This window comes from Euleptes europaea, chromosome 5, assembly GCF_029931775.1.
Source record: "Euleptes europaea isolate rEulEur1 chromosome 5, rEulEur1.hap1, whole genome shotgun sequence".
NCBI lineage: Eukaryota > Metazoa > Chordata > Lepidosauria > Squamata > Sphaerodactylidae > Euleptes > Euleptes europaea.
Window position 1 is genome coordinate 80,965,615 of NC_079316.1, and position 19,456 is coordinate 80,985,070.

Here is a 19,456-nt window from a genome sequence, read left to right on the forward strand (position 1 = left end):
TCCCATCAACCTTTTGAGGAGCCCCAGGGTCACTAGAAACACAGTTTGAAAATCAAAGCCATCTTGGATAAGGACCTTGTAATTCCTGCATTTAATTCCTCCATACATGCAGCCTACCCCACACAAATCCAGTTATGCTGAGAAAAAGCAATAAACACAGCTCGAAAACAAGTCCAGGTATCGGTGGTGTGAATCATAAATATGATTTTAAGATGACATCGTATTTCAGACACTGTTTCATCTGTTCCAGATTTTGGAAACAATAACTCTTTCAAAGTGTGCCTTTTTGCAACTAACTATTTCACAACGACAAAAATATATATATATATTTAGCTCAGTGGTCAATCATTCACGAGTTCCTGTTTTGCAAGGCACCAGTGGGAAGAGTTTAATTCACTGCAAGGACAGTGCTGAATGTCCCTAAAATATGGCAACAAGGCAGAAACTTGAGTAAATTATGAATGAAAAGTGAAAGAAGAGGCATTTCACTTCTTCTCCCAACATTATTTACATATTTCAGAAATGCGTCTTTCAAGTATGTTCACGAGACAGATCAACTTTCTCATTACACTGTAAGAACTGCTTGGCCGTCAAGGTCTTGCTGCTATTTTTGTCCAGAAAATCTTTTCCAGTTCAGCATTTGCATCCACGTAATGATTCTCTCAAGAACAGTATCTCCAAAGGTCTGGTCAGAGGCCAATGTGATTTATTTACAGGGCAATCCTATGTAGAGTTGTGCCAGTCTAATCCCACTGAAGTCAATGGGCGTAGCCTAGGGTACCTCCGTATAAGACTGCATTAGTTAGCTACAGGATGTGAAACTTTTAGTGCAGTCCTATGCAGTTACTCCAATCTAAACCCATTCATTTCAACAGGCTTAGACTGGAGTAACTCTGCACAGGATTGCACCATTGCATACCAGCACACTACAACCAGATCTTATTAGAAGTGTGGTGAAAGGAAGCAAGTCAAGCTGAAACTCACTTCAACATTTGCATCAAAATGAAAGGGAAGTTCACATGTATAGAAAAATGTATTGACAGACTGTCTCATCTTCACATTTTGGTTGATAATTTGCAAAACACAAAGTTTTGTGTCTCAAAAGGAAAAACAAAATACCCTCCTATAGAAAAAGATATCCAGTGATGTGATTGTATTTAAAATGTTTATAAAACTGAAAATGTTAAAGCAAACTGTAAAAGCATTACCCCCTCACAAAAAGCCTTCATTTGTTTTTAAAAGAAAAGATAAAATACCAACAGAACAGTTACTATCAAATTTATTCCCTGCTGTTGCAGAATAATCATTTATAAGCAAAGGTGCAGTCCAGTTGCAGATATAGGTAGGTGTAGGTAAGACAAGCCTTCATAGGAGATGTGAGACCGTTCTGAAACAGTACCGCCTACAAATGCCACCCCTCCATTATTTCCCACCCTTTTAATAAAGCTGTTTTATAGATCATTATTTTCTCTAGAAATCACCCCAAACCTGCTGCATATGGTCAAGGCACATATAGTTTATGACAGTTGTCATAACTTTTTGACCACACTACTGAGATTAAAATACCATTTCAAAGATCTTATTTCACAAGTTAGTTTTCCTTACCTTTAAAAATAACAGATGCAATCGGATCTGGTTTCCCAAACTTGTTTTTAGGGATATTTGCAGCAGATTCCACAATTACCCGAAGCATTTTTTAAGGCAGCACTGTTTTCAGAAAAGCAACTTAAGAAAGTGCTACTTCTTGCTCTCTGCAGCTTCCAAGCTCAAATGCCAGGAGGAGGAGGCAGGGAATGGCTCTGTTATGGTGAAATGTAACTGATGGGTGGATCTATGACGAGTTAGTTACTAAAGCCAACAAAAAAGGGATCTGTAAACTGACACCCACAATTCCTGTGGCCTTAGACAAAACTGGCATAAACTTGTGAATTCTGCTAGGATAAGCTGCAAACTAAAAAGATAAAAAAGGAACAAATCCTTCGGTGTTCACACATGGTGATTATGCATAAAATACTGATAACAATTTCTCCTAAAGTACAAAAGCGGGCTTATGTAATGACGTCAGCACAATTTTTGCAGTAAAATGATACTGTTTTTCATTTGGTTCCTTCCATGTGTCATTGGTTTTTATAGATCACTTGTCTTTCCTCTTTCATGCCTGAATTCATCTAAACAAAAGTCTTAGATCGCCCTCTTCTGTCGAGTTCAAAAACAATCTTCTGAATAAATCTCTAATATTGTATGTCTATTTTCTGTAGCCAGTGTTGGTATCATGCAGAGGGAGGGGGGGAGAATCATAAAAACAAACACTGTATAACCAATTAGTCCTAACTTATGGGGGGGGGGGAACCATACCAGTCAAAGCCGCTGGAATATCTGAATAGCACCATTCATTGTGAGACAATGAGGGCAGGCACAGGTGCCCACACAAGCCAGGCAAAACAAACAGTAGTTTGTACCATGCATTCCCCTCCCTTTTCAGAGATCTTCATATACACCTGGGAATGCACATCCTTCCTGTTTAAAGAAGCTCTCTTTTCAATGGCAAAAGCAGATCTTATGAATTTCAGGGCTCTCCATTACAGACAGTCCGTTTCTGGTACCCTCTGTTTTCATTTTCGCCTTTTTTTAAAAAAAGCCTTGTTAAAATGTGGCCAGTGAGAGATGTTAATGCTGTTGGGAGTTCTTGCCTGAAGATCTCTATAAGGTTAATATCAGTTGGTGGATGGATACATCTTGTCTTCAATTTACTAGTAAATAAATGCATGCAGATTGTTAGAAAATGCACTATGCATTAGTCTGCCATTTAGCACACTGCATCTGCTGAGGTATGAACTGTTGAAAACATATTACAGAACAGCTACATATTTCTAACAAATCTTTAATCAAACAAACCACCAATTTGCTGACTTTTAAAATACCTGTAGGCCAGGGCTATTGAAGCATATGCCAACAACATACAACAGATAGTGAAATGTCTTCAGCGACAGACTGCAAGAATGCCAGCGTGGTGTAGTAAAGTGTCGGATTAGGATCTGAAAGATCCAGATTCAAATCCCCACTCATGCCATGGTGCTTGCCAAAGTTGGACACTCTCAGCCTAACCTACCTCACAGGGTTGTCGTGAGGATAAAATGGAGAATGATGAAAGCCCTTTAGGTCCCTCCTGGGGTGAAAGGTGGGATATAAAGTACATAGATAAAAGTAAATAAATAAATGTGTAGCAGGAGGGGGGATACTAATGAACCATAGTAAGGACTATGCCTCTATTTTCAACCGTTAATGAATAGAAATACAAAAGAAAGCCATGTACATGTACTGTGGAAAAGAATTACAAAGCCCCTGGTAGTAAGGAGGGCCCACAAGCATATTAGAAACAGGACGTTACTATGAAGCATCTAACATGAGGCAAAACAAAGTCAGTTTGACACTGTACAAGGGTGATTTGCTTGCATGTTAAGCACCGAGTCACTATCAACTCATGGCAACCCTATGAATCAATGTCCCATCATTAACAGCCTTGCTCTGGTCTTGCAAACGGAGGGCCGTGGCTTCCTTTACAGAGTCAATCCATCTTCTGTTGCGCTTTCCTCTTGCTGCCTTCAACTTTTCCTAGCATTATTGTCTTTTTCAGTGACTTTTGTCTTCTCATAATGTGTCCAAAGTATGATAGCCTCAGTTTAGTTATTTTAGCTTCTAGGGCACAGGTTCCCAAAGTGGGCAGTACCACCCTCTGGGGGTGGGGCAGTGGGATTACTTAGGGGGGCACTAAGAGGCAAGGGGGCAGCAGGGTGTGTGTGCTAGAGGTGGGCCCCTTCACCTGTGTTGTTGGATAGGGTAGGGGGCACTGGGGTTGAGTTTGTGGAACCAAGGGGGCGGTGGCCCAAAAAGTTTGGGAACCACTGTTCTAGGAACTGTTCAAGCTTGATTTGATCTAGAACCACTTTTGGTCTTTTTGGCAGTCCATGGTATCCGTAACACTCTCCTCCCACATCACATTTCAAAGGAATCTACTTTCTTCCTGTCAGCTTTCTTCATTGTCCTATTTTCACACCCATATATTGTAATAGGGAATACTATAGGATGAATTAACTTGATCTTGGTTGCCAGTGACACATCTTTACACTTAACAATCTTTTCTAGCTCCTTCATGGCTGCTCTTCCCAGGCTCAATCTCCTTCTGATCTCTTGGTTGCAGTTTTCCTTTTTGGTTGATGATGGAGCGGGTTTGGGACCCATTAAGTGTGGCAATCCTCCTTTCCCAGTGTGGAGTGATACTGTTGGGATTTTCAGGCACCAAAAAGTTTCGGGTAGGACTTGAATACGCGAAGCTGCCTTATACTGAATCAGACCTTTGGTCCATCGAAGTCAGTATTGTCTACTCAGACCGCCAGCGGCTCTCCAGGGTCTCAGGCAAAGGTCTTTCACATCACCTACTTGCCTGGTCCCTTCAACTGGAGATCCCGGGGATTGAACCTGGGCCGTTCCGCATGCCAAGCAGATGCTCTACCACTAGGGTTGCCAGGCCCCTCTTTGCCACCCGTGGGAGGTGTCTGGGGCGGAGCCTGATTTGGGCGGGGTTTGGGGAGGGACTTCTAGGCCATAGAGTCCAACTGCCAAAGTGGCCATTTTCTCCAGGGGAACTGATCTCTATCGGCTGGAGACCAGTTGTAACAGCAAATCTCCAGTGAGTACCTGGAGGTTGGCAACCCTATCTACCACTGAGCCACAGCCCCTGAGACTTGTTTTCTGGCATCGCTGTGTGCCGCGTCAGCAAATATCTGATGGGATGGGTGCCAGCTAGGGTTGCCAACCTCCAGGCGCTGGATAAAGATAATGGTATCAAGCTCAAAATGGTATGCAAAAGTGATATATTATTTACAAGTGCAGATGTTATACAGAAATACAAAGAATATGTAGCATAAAGCTACTCAAAGAAAACAAACAATTTTCAAAGGTAAGTACAAGGACTTGTAAAATACTTTCAAAGGTAAGTACAATGACTTAACTTTTTCTCTTTACAGAACGAAATAATGGAGCTTGAGAACGACGTTATTTGCTTTCTTTGAGTAGCTTTATGCAACATATTCTTTGTATTTCTGTATAACACCTGCACTTGTAAATAATAGATCCCTTTTGCATACCATTTTGAGCTTGACACCATTATCTTTATCCAGCTTGTCTAAAGGTATCCGTGCTTGATTTTTTGCTTAACCTCCAGGCGCTAGCTGGAGATCTCCTGCTATTACAACTGAGCTCCAGCCGAGAGAGATCAGTTCCCCTGGAGAAAATCCCCTGGACTCTATGGCACTGAAGCCCCTCCCCTCCCCAAACCCAACCGTCCTCAGGCTCCGCCCCAAAAGTCCCCCCGCCGGCCGGTGGGGAAGAGGGACCTGGCAGCCCTAGGCCCCGCCCCTCGAAACCCAGAGAGCGAGCCACGCAAGGCTCTAGCCACATTACTGAGACTCGTTTGCATATGTTAATTGGCTCGGAGGCCCGTCAACCCCTCCCCATCTCGTTAAGATCCCTTGTGGGAAACGAACCTCCCCCTCGGGCCCGAGAAAGCCCCAAGACGCGCGGATGGCGGAGGTCACGCTCACCCCCCTCCTCCCCGGCTCCCCCTCCCTTCCTCCAGGCCTCCCCGCTGCCGGCTCCGCCCCTCCCGCGACGCCTGAGCCCTCCCGCGAGCAGCAGCCTCGTCGCCTAGCAACGAAGCGGAAATGGCGTCAGGGGGTGCCGCGGCATTCAAAACTCCCGGAAGCGGCCTTCGAGCGGCGCCGGGTTCGAACGGCGCGCGGCGACGCTGACTTATCAAGGGGGGTCTCTGCATAGGGGAGAGGCTCTCCGCGGCCGGCCTGGGTCCGCCGAGCCGTCCACCGGCCCCTGTTCCTGGTTCGGGAGCGCCGAGGCGCCTCAGCAGCGGGTAAGACGCCGGCGCTTCCCCGCGCCCAGAGCTCGGGCGGGTGCCAACGGCGCTCTTCCGGGTCTCAGCAGGGTTGCCAGGTCCCTCTTCGCTCCCGGCGGGGGAATTTGGGGGCGGGGCCTGAGAAGGGCGGGGTTTGAGGAGGGGAGGGTCTTTGATGCCGTAGAGTCCAATTGCCGAAGAGGCCCTTTCCTCCAGGGCACTGGTTCCCAACCAGGGGTCCGCGAGAACTAAATTAAGGTCCGCGAAACAAAGTTATAAACCCATAATAAATTAATATTTTCAATTAAAAGTTCTCTATTATCAAAATATATATTCGAATATTATTCTCAGTTTAATGTTTAACTAACAGTTATGATTAAAGTTTATTTTCAAATTCTCAGAATTTTTTATTTTGAACCTTGGGGTCCCTGCGCCGAACAAAAAAGTCCTAGTGGTCCCTGGTCAAAAAAAAGGTTGGGAACCACTGCTCCAGGGAGACTGATCTCTATCGGCTGGAGATCGGTTGTAATGGCAGGAGATCTCCAGGTATTACCAGGAGGTTGGGGGGGGGGGAAATAGACACCACTGTACTAATATCGGGAGGATGAGGAACTCAGTACAGGAGCGAAGTGTATACAAAGTGCAAAAAACTTTATAAGCTACCAAAACGACATAACGATACGGCTATACACACTATATATACTACTAAGCTAAAGCACACAAGCGAAGACAAACAACGTGACTGTACAAGGTGGAAAAGAGTGTCAAAAAGACACAGCTAATGTTCATAGAGTCTCTCTCAATTGTAGGAGAAGTGGTATCCAAAGGATTTTCAACGCGGTTCCTCATTGGGAACCTCGTTGAAAATCCTGTGGTATCCAAAGTTGAAGTGGTATCCAAAGGATTTTCAACGAGGTTCCTCATTGGGAACCTCGTTGAAAATCCTGTGGTATCCAAAGTTGAAGTGGTATCCAAAGGATTTTCAACGAGGTTCCTCATTGGGAACCTCGTTGAAAATTCTTTGGATACCACTTCAACTTTGGATACCACTTCAACTTTTTTGCACTTTGTATACACTTCTCTCCTGTACTGATTACCGGGAGGTTGGCAACCCTAGGTATCAGGTCCCCGCTTTCCGCACGGATCGGGTCTGGGCGCTGCCCGGAAGCACAGAGTTCCCAACATGCCGGTTTCCCTGCTCCCATCAGAGATCCAAAGCCTCTGCTTGAAAACTTCAAACTCCTGCAAGTAGGGATTTGGGGACTTCTCTAGGGATGCCAGCCTCCAGGTAGGACCTGGGGACCCCCTGGAATTACAGCTCATATCCAGACTACAGAGATTAGTTCCCCTGGAGAAAATGGATGCTTTGGAGGGTGGGCTCTATGGCATTATAACCCGCTGACATCCCTCCCCAGGCTCCATCCCCAAATCTCCAGAAGTTTCCCAGCCTGGGTCTGGCAACCTTAGACTTATCAGCCTTCTGCTAGCTGTGCATAGCTGGAGGAGGAGGGTGAAGTTGGCAAGAATGCCCTGGCACAGTAAACCCAGCTGTCATTGTACGGGCAACCTTTTTACATGTGCCTCTTGCTCCCATGTAAAGGTCCTGCAGCGTTGTCCTGAGCAGTGATGTTCAATTGGTAGTCCCATAGCATCCAGTTTCTATGAATATGCTGCTACATCTTTGTTCCTCCCCTATCTTCACCTGCATCAAAGCCCACCAAGCATTTTCACTCACTTTAATTTAAGGTCAGGTGTATTTCCCCGGCTCCTCTCCATTCTGTCTTCTGTACCTGGCTATGGTGATTCCCACCACACATGAACACATGAAGCTGCCTTCTACTGAATCAGACCCTTGGTCCATCAAAGTCAGTATTGTCTACTCAGACCGGCAGTGGCTCTCCAGGGTCTCAGGCAGAGAGGTCTTTCACATCACCTACTTGCTTAGTCCCTTTAACTGGAGATGCCGGGGATTGAACCTGGGACCTTCTGCATGCCAAGCAGATGCTCTACCACTGGGCCACAGCCCCTTCTCTTGTCTGCTGACAGGCATGTGTGATGCCATTTATTTATTTATTTTTATATTATTACATTTCTACCCCTCTCTCCCCAACACAAAGGTTGGGCTTAGAGCAGCTTACACAATAAAACAATAACCCATTAAAATAATTTAAAATACAATTTAAAATAGCCCAATAATGCCCCTCAATCACGCCAAAACTCCAGAGACAGAATTTGCAAGTAATAAATTAATCTAACCACACCCTAAGGTGGTATAAAAGGGGTGGTGCTCAGCAGCGGAGAAGAGGGGGGGAAGGACTAGGGAGGCCAGTAATTATAACAAGAACTGTCACTGGCCTCAACCATAAGCATGGCGGAATAGCTCCGTCTTGCAGGCCCTGCGAAAAAGCCCTGGCCGAGGTCAGCCGGCTACTCCTTGGGCCAGGGATCACCAGCAAGTTGTGTCTTTTTCTTGCTGCACCCACGAAGAGGCTCCTCCTTCTTCAGCAGTTCTTGATTGTTTTCTAGAAAACCTAAAAATGACGTCCAAAGCCACCAGCGAGACAAATGTCAGCAAGTGGAGGCTAAAGTCTGGAGATTCCAAATCTGACACTGAGTTGCAGATATACAAGAAGGAGAATGCGGCCCTGAAAAAATCTCTGGAAGAAATCATCAAGGGCAAAAGCAAAATGACCCACGAAGAAAGAAAAAGGCTTCTGGAGGTGATGTTAACTTAAAAGTGCTTCATCCTTTATCTGCTAGCTGTCGTAAGAGGTAGCTTATACTGTGACAAATTGGGTGGTTTTGAACTTCTTCTTTAAAACCTGTATGCTTGTTCATAAATATGCACTCAGGGAGTGGCTTTTCTCTCCAAGGCTTTGCTTGGAGCTCTTGAAACTCCAGCTGATGGGGGCACAGAGCTGCTCCTTCAGTTGACCTATTCATATAAGAACTCTAAGGCCATTTATTCATGGGAGGTTTTGTGTTGGATTTGCTGCTCTCTAGATGCACGTTTTTCCCATCCAAATTCTCTAAACTCAACAATAAGCCCCCATTTGGAGTTTTGAGAATTATGATGGGGAAAATGTGCATCTAGAGAGCAGCAAATCCAAGGCAAAACCTCCCATTCATGAAAGGCCAAAGTTAACTTTGTAGCATTAGTGTTTGAATGACTAATGCTGGAATTAACCCTCTGCCTTACCTCCCCCACCCCTTAACCTGCCCCATAAGAAGGATTCCCTCTGTGATATCCATACATCTCCGAGGAAGTGATGGGTGATTTATGAAAGCTTATACTGAAATAAACGTTGTTAGTCTTTAAGTTGCCCCTGGTCTCTTGCTTTATTTCGCATAGGGTGTCAGGATAAATGGGGGATGGGGAGATGCAAACCAGAGTTCATTGCCAAATCTATGCAACCTACCTGACAAAAATAACCAGTCTTGGTTTGTGCATAAGTCCCATCGTGTCTGCTTCTTGCTTCCTTTATGCATCCCATGTATTTAGCCATGCTGCTGCAAGGGGTGGCGCTTCTTAGTAAGTAAGTAAATATTTATTTGTAGGTAGCCAAAGGCCTTTACAAAGTAAATTGAACAATGAAACAAGAAAATTATACTATAAAAATAAAATTCAAGATGCCATATAAATTATGATAAAAATACAGTATAATTGGAGTATATCCTTGCTGGCCATCAGTTCTAGCTGGTTACAATCTTTGGCACCAGTTTAGCTCTTATCTTCTTAGCTGCTAAAGCAAAAAGTGACACCCTATAAGTGATAACTGAGTCAGTGTCTGACAACAAAAATACTAATTTATCGGAATCAGGAAGCAAGTTTAACCCAGTTAATATTGTACAAAGGAATTTTCCCCTAGTTACTGCATAAATAGGACAGGCTAAAATATAAAAGTTTGTGATTCTGAAATGTACCAGAAGCCATAATTAGCATGAACCACGGGGAACAAACCAGCTACAAACTCTCTTGAAATCTGCTTTGGTGTCTATCAGCAAACCTTACCTGGTTAGATTGTCTGCCTTCACATGCCACAGCTAACTGGGATCTGAGCTAACTTTGCCTTATAAATCAAATTTTGAGAGGTCTAAATGCAGCTGCCGCATTTTCTGTGACTTTACAAGAATCCAATCTTTTTGTGTCACATTAACTGTCCTACAGTGGAGAGTAGGAACTTCCGGTGTGGGCACCATTGGTCATCCCCAAGGTACCATTGGTCATTCCCCAAGGCCCATATCTTCTCACCCGACTGGAGCGCCTTCTGTGCCGTCCTGAACTGGAAAATGTTTGCAAAGATTCAGATGGTCCCAACTGTGTTGGATGTGGCAGCTGCTGTAGGCCCAATTGGAGTCTGGCTAAATCTGACTCTGGCTTTTATTCATTTGATCAAGGATCAGACAAGATCACCGTAATGGTTAAAAAAGTGGCATCTTTCATGAGGTCACTCTCCCCGTACCCAAAGTTGAGTGGAAAGAAAATATATTTAAGTCTATGTATAAATACTGAAAGTATAATTTATTAGAAGTGCTATATAAAAGTTAAAATTATTTAAAAGCATTAAAATAGCTCAATGGCATTTCCTGAGGTTGATAACTATAACCACATACCAAACGCATTTCGGCCTATGGGGCCTTCATCAGTGGTTAATTAAAACCCTTTGTTAAACCTGCACACATTTACAGAAATACATTAATGAATACAAATACAAACAGTTCAAACCCAACCAGGCATGTATATATGTTGTAAATTCTATTTCCAATTACTCAAACATCTGGTATAATAGGTTCTTCTTGTAATACTGGTTAGTATAAGTCTCTCAAATACTATGTGTGCAGGTATCAACCTAGTAAAGCAGTTGTATGAAATTCTGTTGTATGAAATGGAAAACTTCAGACCATCCTTGAAGTTAGTGTTTGATAATAGTTGTTGAATCTTCATAGTACAGACCTTTGGGATAGTCCTTTTTTTCATTGTTGCAAGCTGACTGCTACCCTGTACCATAACTCCTGAACCTGTTATTAGCTGCCAGTATGATTTGCCTGTACACATAGATATATAGTATTTCAAAGCTGTTGTCCAGCCTGTTTCTTTACTCAAATGTCTGCTTGTGTGTCACATAGAAAATACTTGCCCTTGAAACAGAAAATGAAAAATATAAGGGCATTCTTGGGGAGAAAGATAAAGAATTCCAGCACCTAAAAGACGAGCTGAAGAAAATAACTAGAAGTGGAGATCTTGCCAGCCTGCGTAGCCAACTGGAAGAGAAGACAAAGGAAGTGGCGAAGAGAGAACGGCTGCTCACGTCTCTCTTGGAAGAGATGGACCGCCTGAAAAAAGAGCTAGCAGCTAAGTGTGTGGAGCTTGAAAACAGAGCCGGAACTGTTCAGGTTTCCCAGGCAAGTTTTCCTCTAGTTAACATGATCATGCACGTTTCCACATGTAGACAATCTTTCCCCCTCCCCACTGATACAGTGCTGCTCATAAGAAGTGGTAGGGGGGGCTTCCTCAGGTTTGATTTGAAATGGGTTCAGATCAACTTATGAAAAGTGAGATGATCTGAATGGGGCCTTGCTTGCTACCTGTGGCTTCACTAGCTTCCCCCCCACCCATCGTTTCATGAATGAATGCAGCTCTTCCCATTCATTGTTAAGAAAGGAGGGCCCTGGTGGCAGGAGGGTTGACAGCTCTGAATCTGAACGGAGTGCCTTTTAAGTTGGGGGAAAACTTGAGGGAGCTGGGCCTGATCTGGAATCATGGTGTTATCTCTGTGGCTTGTGGCCCCTCTTGACGGTTCAGTGCCATCAGTATGCAGATGTGGACAGGGAGAAGCTTTTCTCCCTCATAATACTAAAATGCGGGGTCATCTGCTGAAGCTGGAGGGAGAGTGACTCAAGACAGATAAAAGGAAGTATTTCTTCACACCACGCATAGTTAAACTGTGGAACTCCCTGCCCCAGGATGTGGTGATGGCTGCCAGCTTGGAGAGCTTTAAGAGGGGAGTGGACATGTTCATGGAGGAGAGGGCTATTCATGGCTACTAGTAAAGATGGATACTAGTCATGATGCATACCAATTCTCTCCAGAATCAGAGGAGCATGCCTACTATATTAGGTGCTGTGGAATATGGGCAGGATAATGCTGCTGGGGTCGTCTTGTTTGTGGGCTTCCTAGAGGCACCTGGCTGGCCACTGTGTGAACAGACTGCTGGACTTGAGGGGCCTTGGTCTGCTCCAGCATGGCCTTTCTTATGTTTTTAAGTAGCAAGAGATAGTTGGTTTAGAATTCAGAGGATTTGTGGAGAGTTGGAGGGCTTACTGGAGAGGCAGGCTACAGTGAGGCTACACTGCAAAGCTGCTAATAGTGCAAATCATGCTACAGTTTGATGTCCTCTCCTTGTGCAAAGAGGAAAGTCCCAAATGGGTCAGGCTATGGACTGAATTTCCTTGTATTTTGCCATAATCACGTGGTAATGAAATGATAAGGTCCTATTCCGGTTACTAGTACAGGAGGACTGACTGCTCTTAAGTGATTTCCCAAATGTACTGCACTGCAGGAGGGGGGCTAGTTTGAAAAATTAAGCTACATTATCCTACCATGGGCGGTAGATTAGGCTCGGATTGTGATTGATACAAGGTCACCTGGTTAGTGTGGATTTGAACCCAGGTTTCTCCAGTCCTAGTCTGAGGCTCAAACCACAACCCTGCACTGACGTCTTCCCAATGGAATGAGTAGAGATGTGTGTGTGGAAAGGGTGTGTGTTTCTCCGCTGTATTTTTAGTTGCAGATAGTAATGTAGCTAGATATTAATGTTATCAGAATCTTTTCTCTGTGCTAAAATCCTTATGGCAATAACGGCATTCTGAAATGTTGTAAAGTGGTGTTCATCTCTGTATGGTGGAAAATACTCTATTGGAATCTCCTACATATCTCTTCCTAGGTCAATTTTTATTGGCTTGCTCCACAGCGACTGGATTTGTGTCGTAATTGGTTACTAAGTGGTTTCTTATAATTTACAGTGTTTTATTTGGAAACTGCTATTAAAGATCAAATATGGAAAAAACTTGGGTTTTTACTAGCTGTGTAGCAGACAGCTCAAAATTCAGGCATCATGAGCGCAAAAAAACCCCTAAATTTAAGGACACCCATTTTGAAGAACAGTGTCTGGTAAACCTCAATTAAATGTAGAAGGTGTTTCTACCAGTACCACTTACAAGCACCAGGTGCCACTAGAACATTGGCTGTGACATTTATAAAGTGATCGGTGTATAATATGCAGTTGTGGTTTGGTGCATCAAGAATGCCATTTAAATGGAACAAAACGCTACCTGCTCTTGTAGTAGCATTCAAGGATCTAGTGATGTGCTAAGGCCTGTCTTGCCTGCAGTAGCAAAGGGCAGAATTTTGGCACTCAAAATGCAGTGGCTTTAAGTGTATTTAAGCCCGACTTCCTGTAGAGCGTTTGGTCCGAGCGCCATTGTTTCCTGGGGGCTCCCAGGAAACACCAAGAGTCGTTTAGATTTGGAGTGCAAAAAGCACTCCAACTCGGTCCTAAATAGTGGATCGGGAAGCAGGAAATTCCCCTGCAGCCTTCAAGAGCGGTTTGGACTCCCATATTCTCCGAGAGAGCTTTTTTAAGCCTCCCGTTGAGTTGGAAGTTGTCCCCGCCGGCATAGGGGCTACCATTGCCACGGACGACTCTTTGGATTATAGGCTTTGACCTCCTCTATACATTAACATCAAATAATCTATGAAAAGAACAAGAAGCCTCACCTTTGGAAGTCAGAGTGAGTAAAAAGACACTTTTTGCCTTTATCTTGATTGAGAAGACCTGAATGACGATAAAAACACCTACGAAAACCGGCGACTCCCTGCCCAGCGTAACGAGACTTTTAAAATAAACAAATGCCATTAAATGAACTGACTAAGACCTTATCAACTTGATCAGTGAGTAGACGCAATAAAAGGGACTTTTGAATGACTTTACAACTACCAATTAAATGCTTTGAGGGGAGGGAGGGAGACGAGAACCTTCCCCCCCCACTTCCGGCTTCTTTGATTCAATGTCCAGCCACGTCGCCTCTTAAGACCGGAAGATAACAAGAAGGGCTTTGTTACCATCGAAAAGACAGGGCAGATTGGAAGACTTGAAGTGAATCTCCCCGGTGTAACCATCAAATCGTTCCTACTACTTAACCACCGAGAGGAGACGACGCAGGGTCTATGATACTGCAGTTTCCTGTCTACTTTCTTTTCTTTATCTGTGCTGCTTTGAAGCATAATTGAGGATATCTTGAAAATTACAAAGCCTGCTTCTATATAAGAATACAAGCAGATATGTCAAACAAGAGGTTGGAAGAGATGTTACTCAAACAAATGGACATGTTTGCAGTGCAACAAGATTTAGTCTTCGAAAAACAACAAGCGCTCTCACATCAAGCATTTCAACTAGCTGAGGTGATGAATATCCTATTTAAATCAATTAATGGAAAACTGGACACAATTATTGAGGAGATCCACAATATGAAGACCCAAGATTTTAAAGAGGTAGCTGCAAGTGACCAGCTGGCAAGGAGAGAGAGCAACATGAGAGAACTCAATACCTCTACAATTTACTTGTCTGAGTCACTGCTGACAGGAGGAGCATTATTATCCCAAGAAAACACTTCCTGGCAGCCAGCGATGGAGGGAGACATGATGAAGGATTTTACCAAGAAGATGCTGGAAATTTTAACAAGAAGCCAATGGATACAATCACCGGGATCTTCTTTTACATCTTCAGAGGCCAGAATTGCAGCTACTATATTGAAAAACGGGGGGTGGGGATTGGGAAATAAAGAAGGACTGGCAGATCCCCTCCCAAAACAAGATAATGGCTAAAATGATGCTTATTTTTGGGGTGTAAGGGAGCCACGGTGGATTTACTTTGATGAATTTTTAATGGGAAAATTTGTTTATGTATTGATCTAATCCCTTTAATTTAGAATAATAGAATGTTATATAGAGACAATGATGATAATATTATAACTAGGTAGGACTTGAAATTGCTTATAGAAGTAGTATAGATAGCTTAAAGCAAGTCTGTATGAGAGAAAATAAGGATTAGAAATTAATTTGAAATGCAAAAGTGTTAACCAGTAGAATTAGTGACTGAAGAAGATGCGGGGAAGTCACATATAGTAGATAGCATAGAATATTATAGATAACATATTCTCAGTAATAGCAATGAACTTTTTTTGTTACAAGCAGTTACAACTGAATATATTGTTGAGATATGTTTATTTTAGTTGAATTGTAGAAAATAATAAAAATAATTAAAAAAAAAAAAGTGTATTTAAGCCCGTTGTGTGAAGATTGCTGATGCTTTTTGAAAGTAGAACCTAGAGGGCTTCTACTACTGCATGGCTGAAAAAGTATGGAACGGTTAGTATTACAAGCTCTTTCGACTGTGTTAAATGGATGATAGAATGCCTTACCTTATTCAAATAGACTCTGTCCATGTGATCTGAAGAGAGTTGACGCACTACTTCGTATTATGTTGGAATGTCCCCATTACAGTTCTTATCACGATCAATGGATTACCCCTGTTTTAATCAAATTACCTGCCACCATAACAATAGATAAAATAGTCCCCTTTCTGCTGGTGGATAGAGATCCAAGAACAACAGTGGCGGTGGCCAAGTATCTCTCCACCATATTTTCCTTAAAGAAATAATGGCTCCCCATTTACTGTTCAAGACCTTTGGGTCATGGGAGCTTGAAAAAGAAAAAGTATTACAAGCAGCACACCCTCTGCCTATGTTCTTCTATTTCTTGCAGTGAACGAATGAAGATCGGATTTTTGTTTGTTTGTTTACAGGAAACTGTTGCGAGGTGCCCTGGATCACAAAGTAACGTGAATGAAGTTGAAATCCAACTCAAAGATGTAAGATCTTATTGTGTGCATTCACAACTCTAGTGAAATATCTAAATACAGAGTTCAGACTACCACGTCAATCCTTTGCATGTTTACCCGGAAATAAATCCCATGGAGTTAAATGGAACTTACTCTCACAATAAATACCTGTTCGGTCATTCCAGTGCACTGGCACAGATGTGCACATTATTCACTCCTGAGTGTGGAACAGTTACCAGTTATCAATAGTTTCTGTAACACATCTCTAAGAACTCCTTTAGTGTCACAAAAATCTTTACCTGCCATTCCTTTCACATACTGGTATGCTAGCATCCCACCTCCTCTTATGCCTCAACCTAAAGATTTCAGTTTATTTTTCAAAGAGTTCAGAGAACTTTGGTTCTGTGTTCAGCCACATTTGGCTTTCGAGCTATGGGTTGGAGATCCCTGTGAGATAATGCTGATAAGGTCTGGATCTAAACCACTACATGTTTTTTGGTGGTCTTGAGCAACCTCCTTGCCCATCTATCAGAATACCTGTTTAATTTTAAAAAACAAAAAAGCCTTGAATCCAAAGTAGTTATGTATATAGTTCTGGAAACAGCAGTTTTCCCCATGGCTCCAAGCCACCTGGCAAACTACTTTCAGAAATCACAGAAATGTCAAAGTGTTTGGCGTGGCATGAAGAACTCCAGTTCCACTGGGTTAGAGCTAGTTTCCTGTATGTAGCTCTCTGGATTGTAGTCAGTGTTGTAGAAAATAGACTTTCCAAGTAGCACTGGATCAGGTCCCGGCAATTTGGGCTGTACACGTGGCCGTATCTTTATATAATGTCTGAGGCAACAACGTGTGAGCCAGACCTCTGTCAAGTCCTGTGGTTGGTTTACATATCTGTAACAAAAGTCACAGCTCTGCCTTAGTGTAATATTGTGTGCATACTCTTGAACAGTCAATATATGCCTCAATAAAAGCGCATTATAGAATAACCATTTGCCGGTCTCGACAAGGAGTCTCGTTTTACGTCCTAGTTAAAAGTAGCTCAGCTTACTAAAGAAGAGGAGTTGGTTTTGATACGCCGACTTTCTCTACCACTTAAGGAAGAATCAAACCGGCTTACAATCACCTTCCCTTCCCCACAACAGACACCCTGAATGGTAGGTGGGGCTGAGAGAGCTCTAACAGAGCTGTGACTAGCCCAAGGTCATCCAGCTGGCTTCATGTGGAGGAGTGGGGAAACCAACCCGGTTTACCAGAGTAGCATCCACCGTTCATGTGGAGGAGTGGAGAATCAAACCCGGTTCTCCAGGTTAGAGTCCACTGCACCTAACCACTGCTCTTAACCACTACGCTGGCTCGTAAAGGGCTTCAGTTTAGCGGCAGAAGACATGCTTTGCCTGCAGAAGGCTCCAGTCTTGGCCATCTTCAGTTAAAAGGATCTTAGATAGCAGATGCTGAGAAAGACCACCTCTGCCTGAGAGCATGGAGAGCTGCTGGCAGTTAGAGAAGGCAATGCGGAACTATCTGGACCCAATAGACAGCAGCTCCATGTGCGCAACTCTTGAAACGGGATGCTAGAGCACACTGGCAGTGCACCCCTTTGGCAAGTTACTCCAGTCTAGCCCATTGCTTTCATCAGCTTGTTCTGAGAAAGCATAATGAGGGGGGTGCAAAACAGAAAACTTGTGTACTGGTTGCCCCTTATTTGCTCAAGAGCAACCTTTTTCAAAAGTGAGTAAAAAAATAATGTTTGCCAATATTGCTGTCAGTGTTCAAAAGTAAAATTTCAGAAGACCCTATATAATTCCCAGAAAGCATATTTGATGATATAAGCATATAAAATGACCTTGAAAGTACTGAAGTACCTGATCGCTTGAAGCTCAGTATTGCTTTCTAAGACTGATAACAAGACTGCTAAGTAGGCTTTTGAGTTTTGCCAATCGACTTGGAACTAAATGCTGAACATTGGCACTTTCACACGCACAGAATAATGCAGTTTCAATCCCCTTTTTTGTTTTGTTTTTTTGTTTTTATTTATTTTTTTAAAATTTCCCAATCAACTTTCAATACACTTAGGGCGAAAACACATGGTCACTTTAGCCTCCTTTATTCCCTGTCTCAGCCAGGATCGAACGCATGTGTTCGCCAAATGTGCGTTCGATCCTGGCTGAAACGGAATAAAGGAGGCTAAGGCGACCATGGTTTTCACCCTTAGTGACTGGTTTTCACTGTGAAAACAGCAAAATCTCCTTGCAAATGATCATTAAAGTGCATTGAAGGTAGATTGAAAGTGGATTATTCTGCATATGGGAAAGGTCCTGGTTAGTCTAAACTCCAATTCTTTCCACACCGTGGGTTCCACACGTGCCCTGCAGGTGAGCGCCGAGACTGTAGCCCTTGAAAAATGTCTTTGCGGTTCTTCTCCCTTTCTGCCTCTTCTAACAGCAGAGTTCTACTGATGAAAGGGGGGCAATTTTGCCATCTTTACCCCCATTGCAGCTTCCCCAGTTCCTGGAATCAACTTTTGTACAGTCAGCTGGGAGTGGGGGAATACGGCGAAGATCTGTGATCCCTGCATCTGCAGATAGCTTGTCAGTTTTAACTTCATATTGCCAGATCTTGCCGCTCAGAGTTGAACACTGTTCTCTGGAGGGTTTGCATATGGAATACCGTTTCATGTACCGCAAAGAATACTGGTTGGCCATTTGACTAACAATTCTTCCCCCCACCCCAAAAGGCTTTGGAGAAAAACCACCAGTGGCTGCTATATGACCAGCAACGGGAGGCCTATGTTCAGGGCCTCTTGGCAAGAATCTTTGAACTGGAGCAGCAGTTCAAAACTATTATCCAACAGGAAGTCAAAGAAACCCAGACAGAAGGTATTGGCTGACTCTCCTTTAAACTGAGCAAGATTAATAAAAATCATATTTTGTATTGAACTGATTTCCCAGATCAGTTTCTTTTGGGGGTGGGGGTGGTAGTAATGTTTAGTAATGGACTGTTTCAAAGCATAAAACTTTGAGATCTAATTCTCACCCTTCTGACACTTGTATTCATGGTATTGTAAACACAGTTGCCTTGAAGAGAAAAAAATTAACAGATAATTGGCAGTTTGGTAGCAACCCAATCACCTAGGTAGCTTTGTGGGCTTTTCCCCCCTCACTGCATATCATGGCATTCTTTATATTGCATTGTAGCTCTCAGTACGCATGGTGCAAGTTACCATTCTGAAGCGGATGCATAAAAGTTGCTTTTTAGGTGTGTATGTTTTAAACATACATTGTAAAAAAAAAAGACTCCTGTGCCTTGTGTGAATCTCCCAAGAAATAACCCTTCTGTATAGAACAAACAGTTCTGGGGAGACTTGATAAACAAGGGCATTGGCACTACTATTACCTTGCACCTGGTTTACTCAAACCTCTTCCTTTGTTTCATTAGGGCTTGCGAAAGGGAAACAGGCTTAGCTAAGCTGGTGTTTGGGCCCTGTGGACAAACTGGACACAAATCTGTTTATAACTGGCTGGCTGGCTTCCTTTCCTCTCAAAGTGCCGGCTTTTCATGATTGCTGAATGGTGGGGATCTTAACAAATTGCAGTTTGTTTCTATCCTGGGAACTAACGTTCTTAGCCGTGGTTTAGTCTTGGCTTGGAATCCA

At 43.3% G+C, this 19,456-nt stretch overlaps 3 protein-coding genes across 4 annotated transcripts in view; 2 read left to right on the forward strand and 1 right to left on the reverse strand.

Moving 5' to 3' along the window:
• The window catches only part of MYOF (myoferlin), a 121,186-nt gene extending 119,493 nt beyond the window's left edge, over positions 1-1,693 (reverse strand). For both annotated transcript variants that reach the window (XM_056850039.1, XM_056850038.1), the window contains exon 1: positions 1,606-1,693. In XM_056850039.1, coding sequence (XP_056706017.1) covers positions 1,606-1,693 — 88 coding nt within the window. The remainder of the gene's footprint in view (positions 1-1,605) is intronic.
• Positions 1-19,456, forward strand: part of LGI1 (leucine rich glioma inactivated 1) — a 290,579-nt gene that overhangs the window by 49,594 nt on the left and 221,529 nt on the right. The gene's annotated exons all lie outside the window — the stretch shown is intronic.
• CEP55 (centrosomal protein 55) overlaps positions 8,437-19,456 on the forward strand; it is a 21,725-nt gene continuing 10,705 nt past the window's right edge. Inside the window, 4 exon segments of the mRNA XM_056850037.1 lie at positions 8,437-8,625; positions 11,033-11,308; positions 15,769-15,834; positions 18,539-18,680. Of these exon segments, the coding sequence (XP_056706015.1) occupies positions 8,443-8,625; positions 11,033-11,308; positions 15,769-15,834; positions 18,539-18,680 (667 nt within the window). The 5' untranslated portion in view covers positions 8,437-8,442.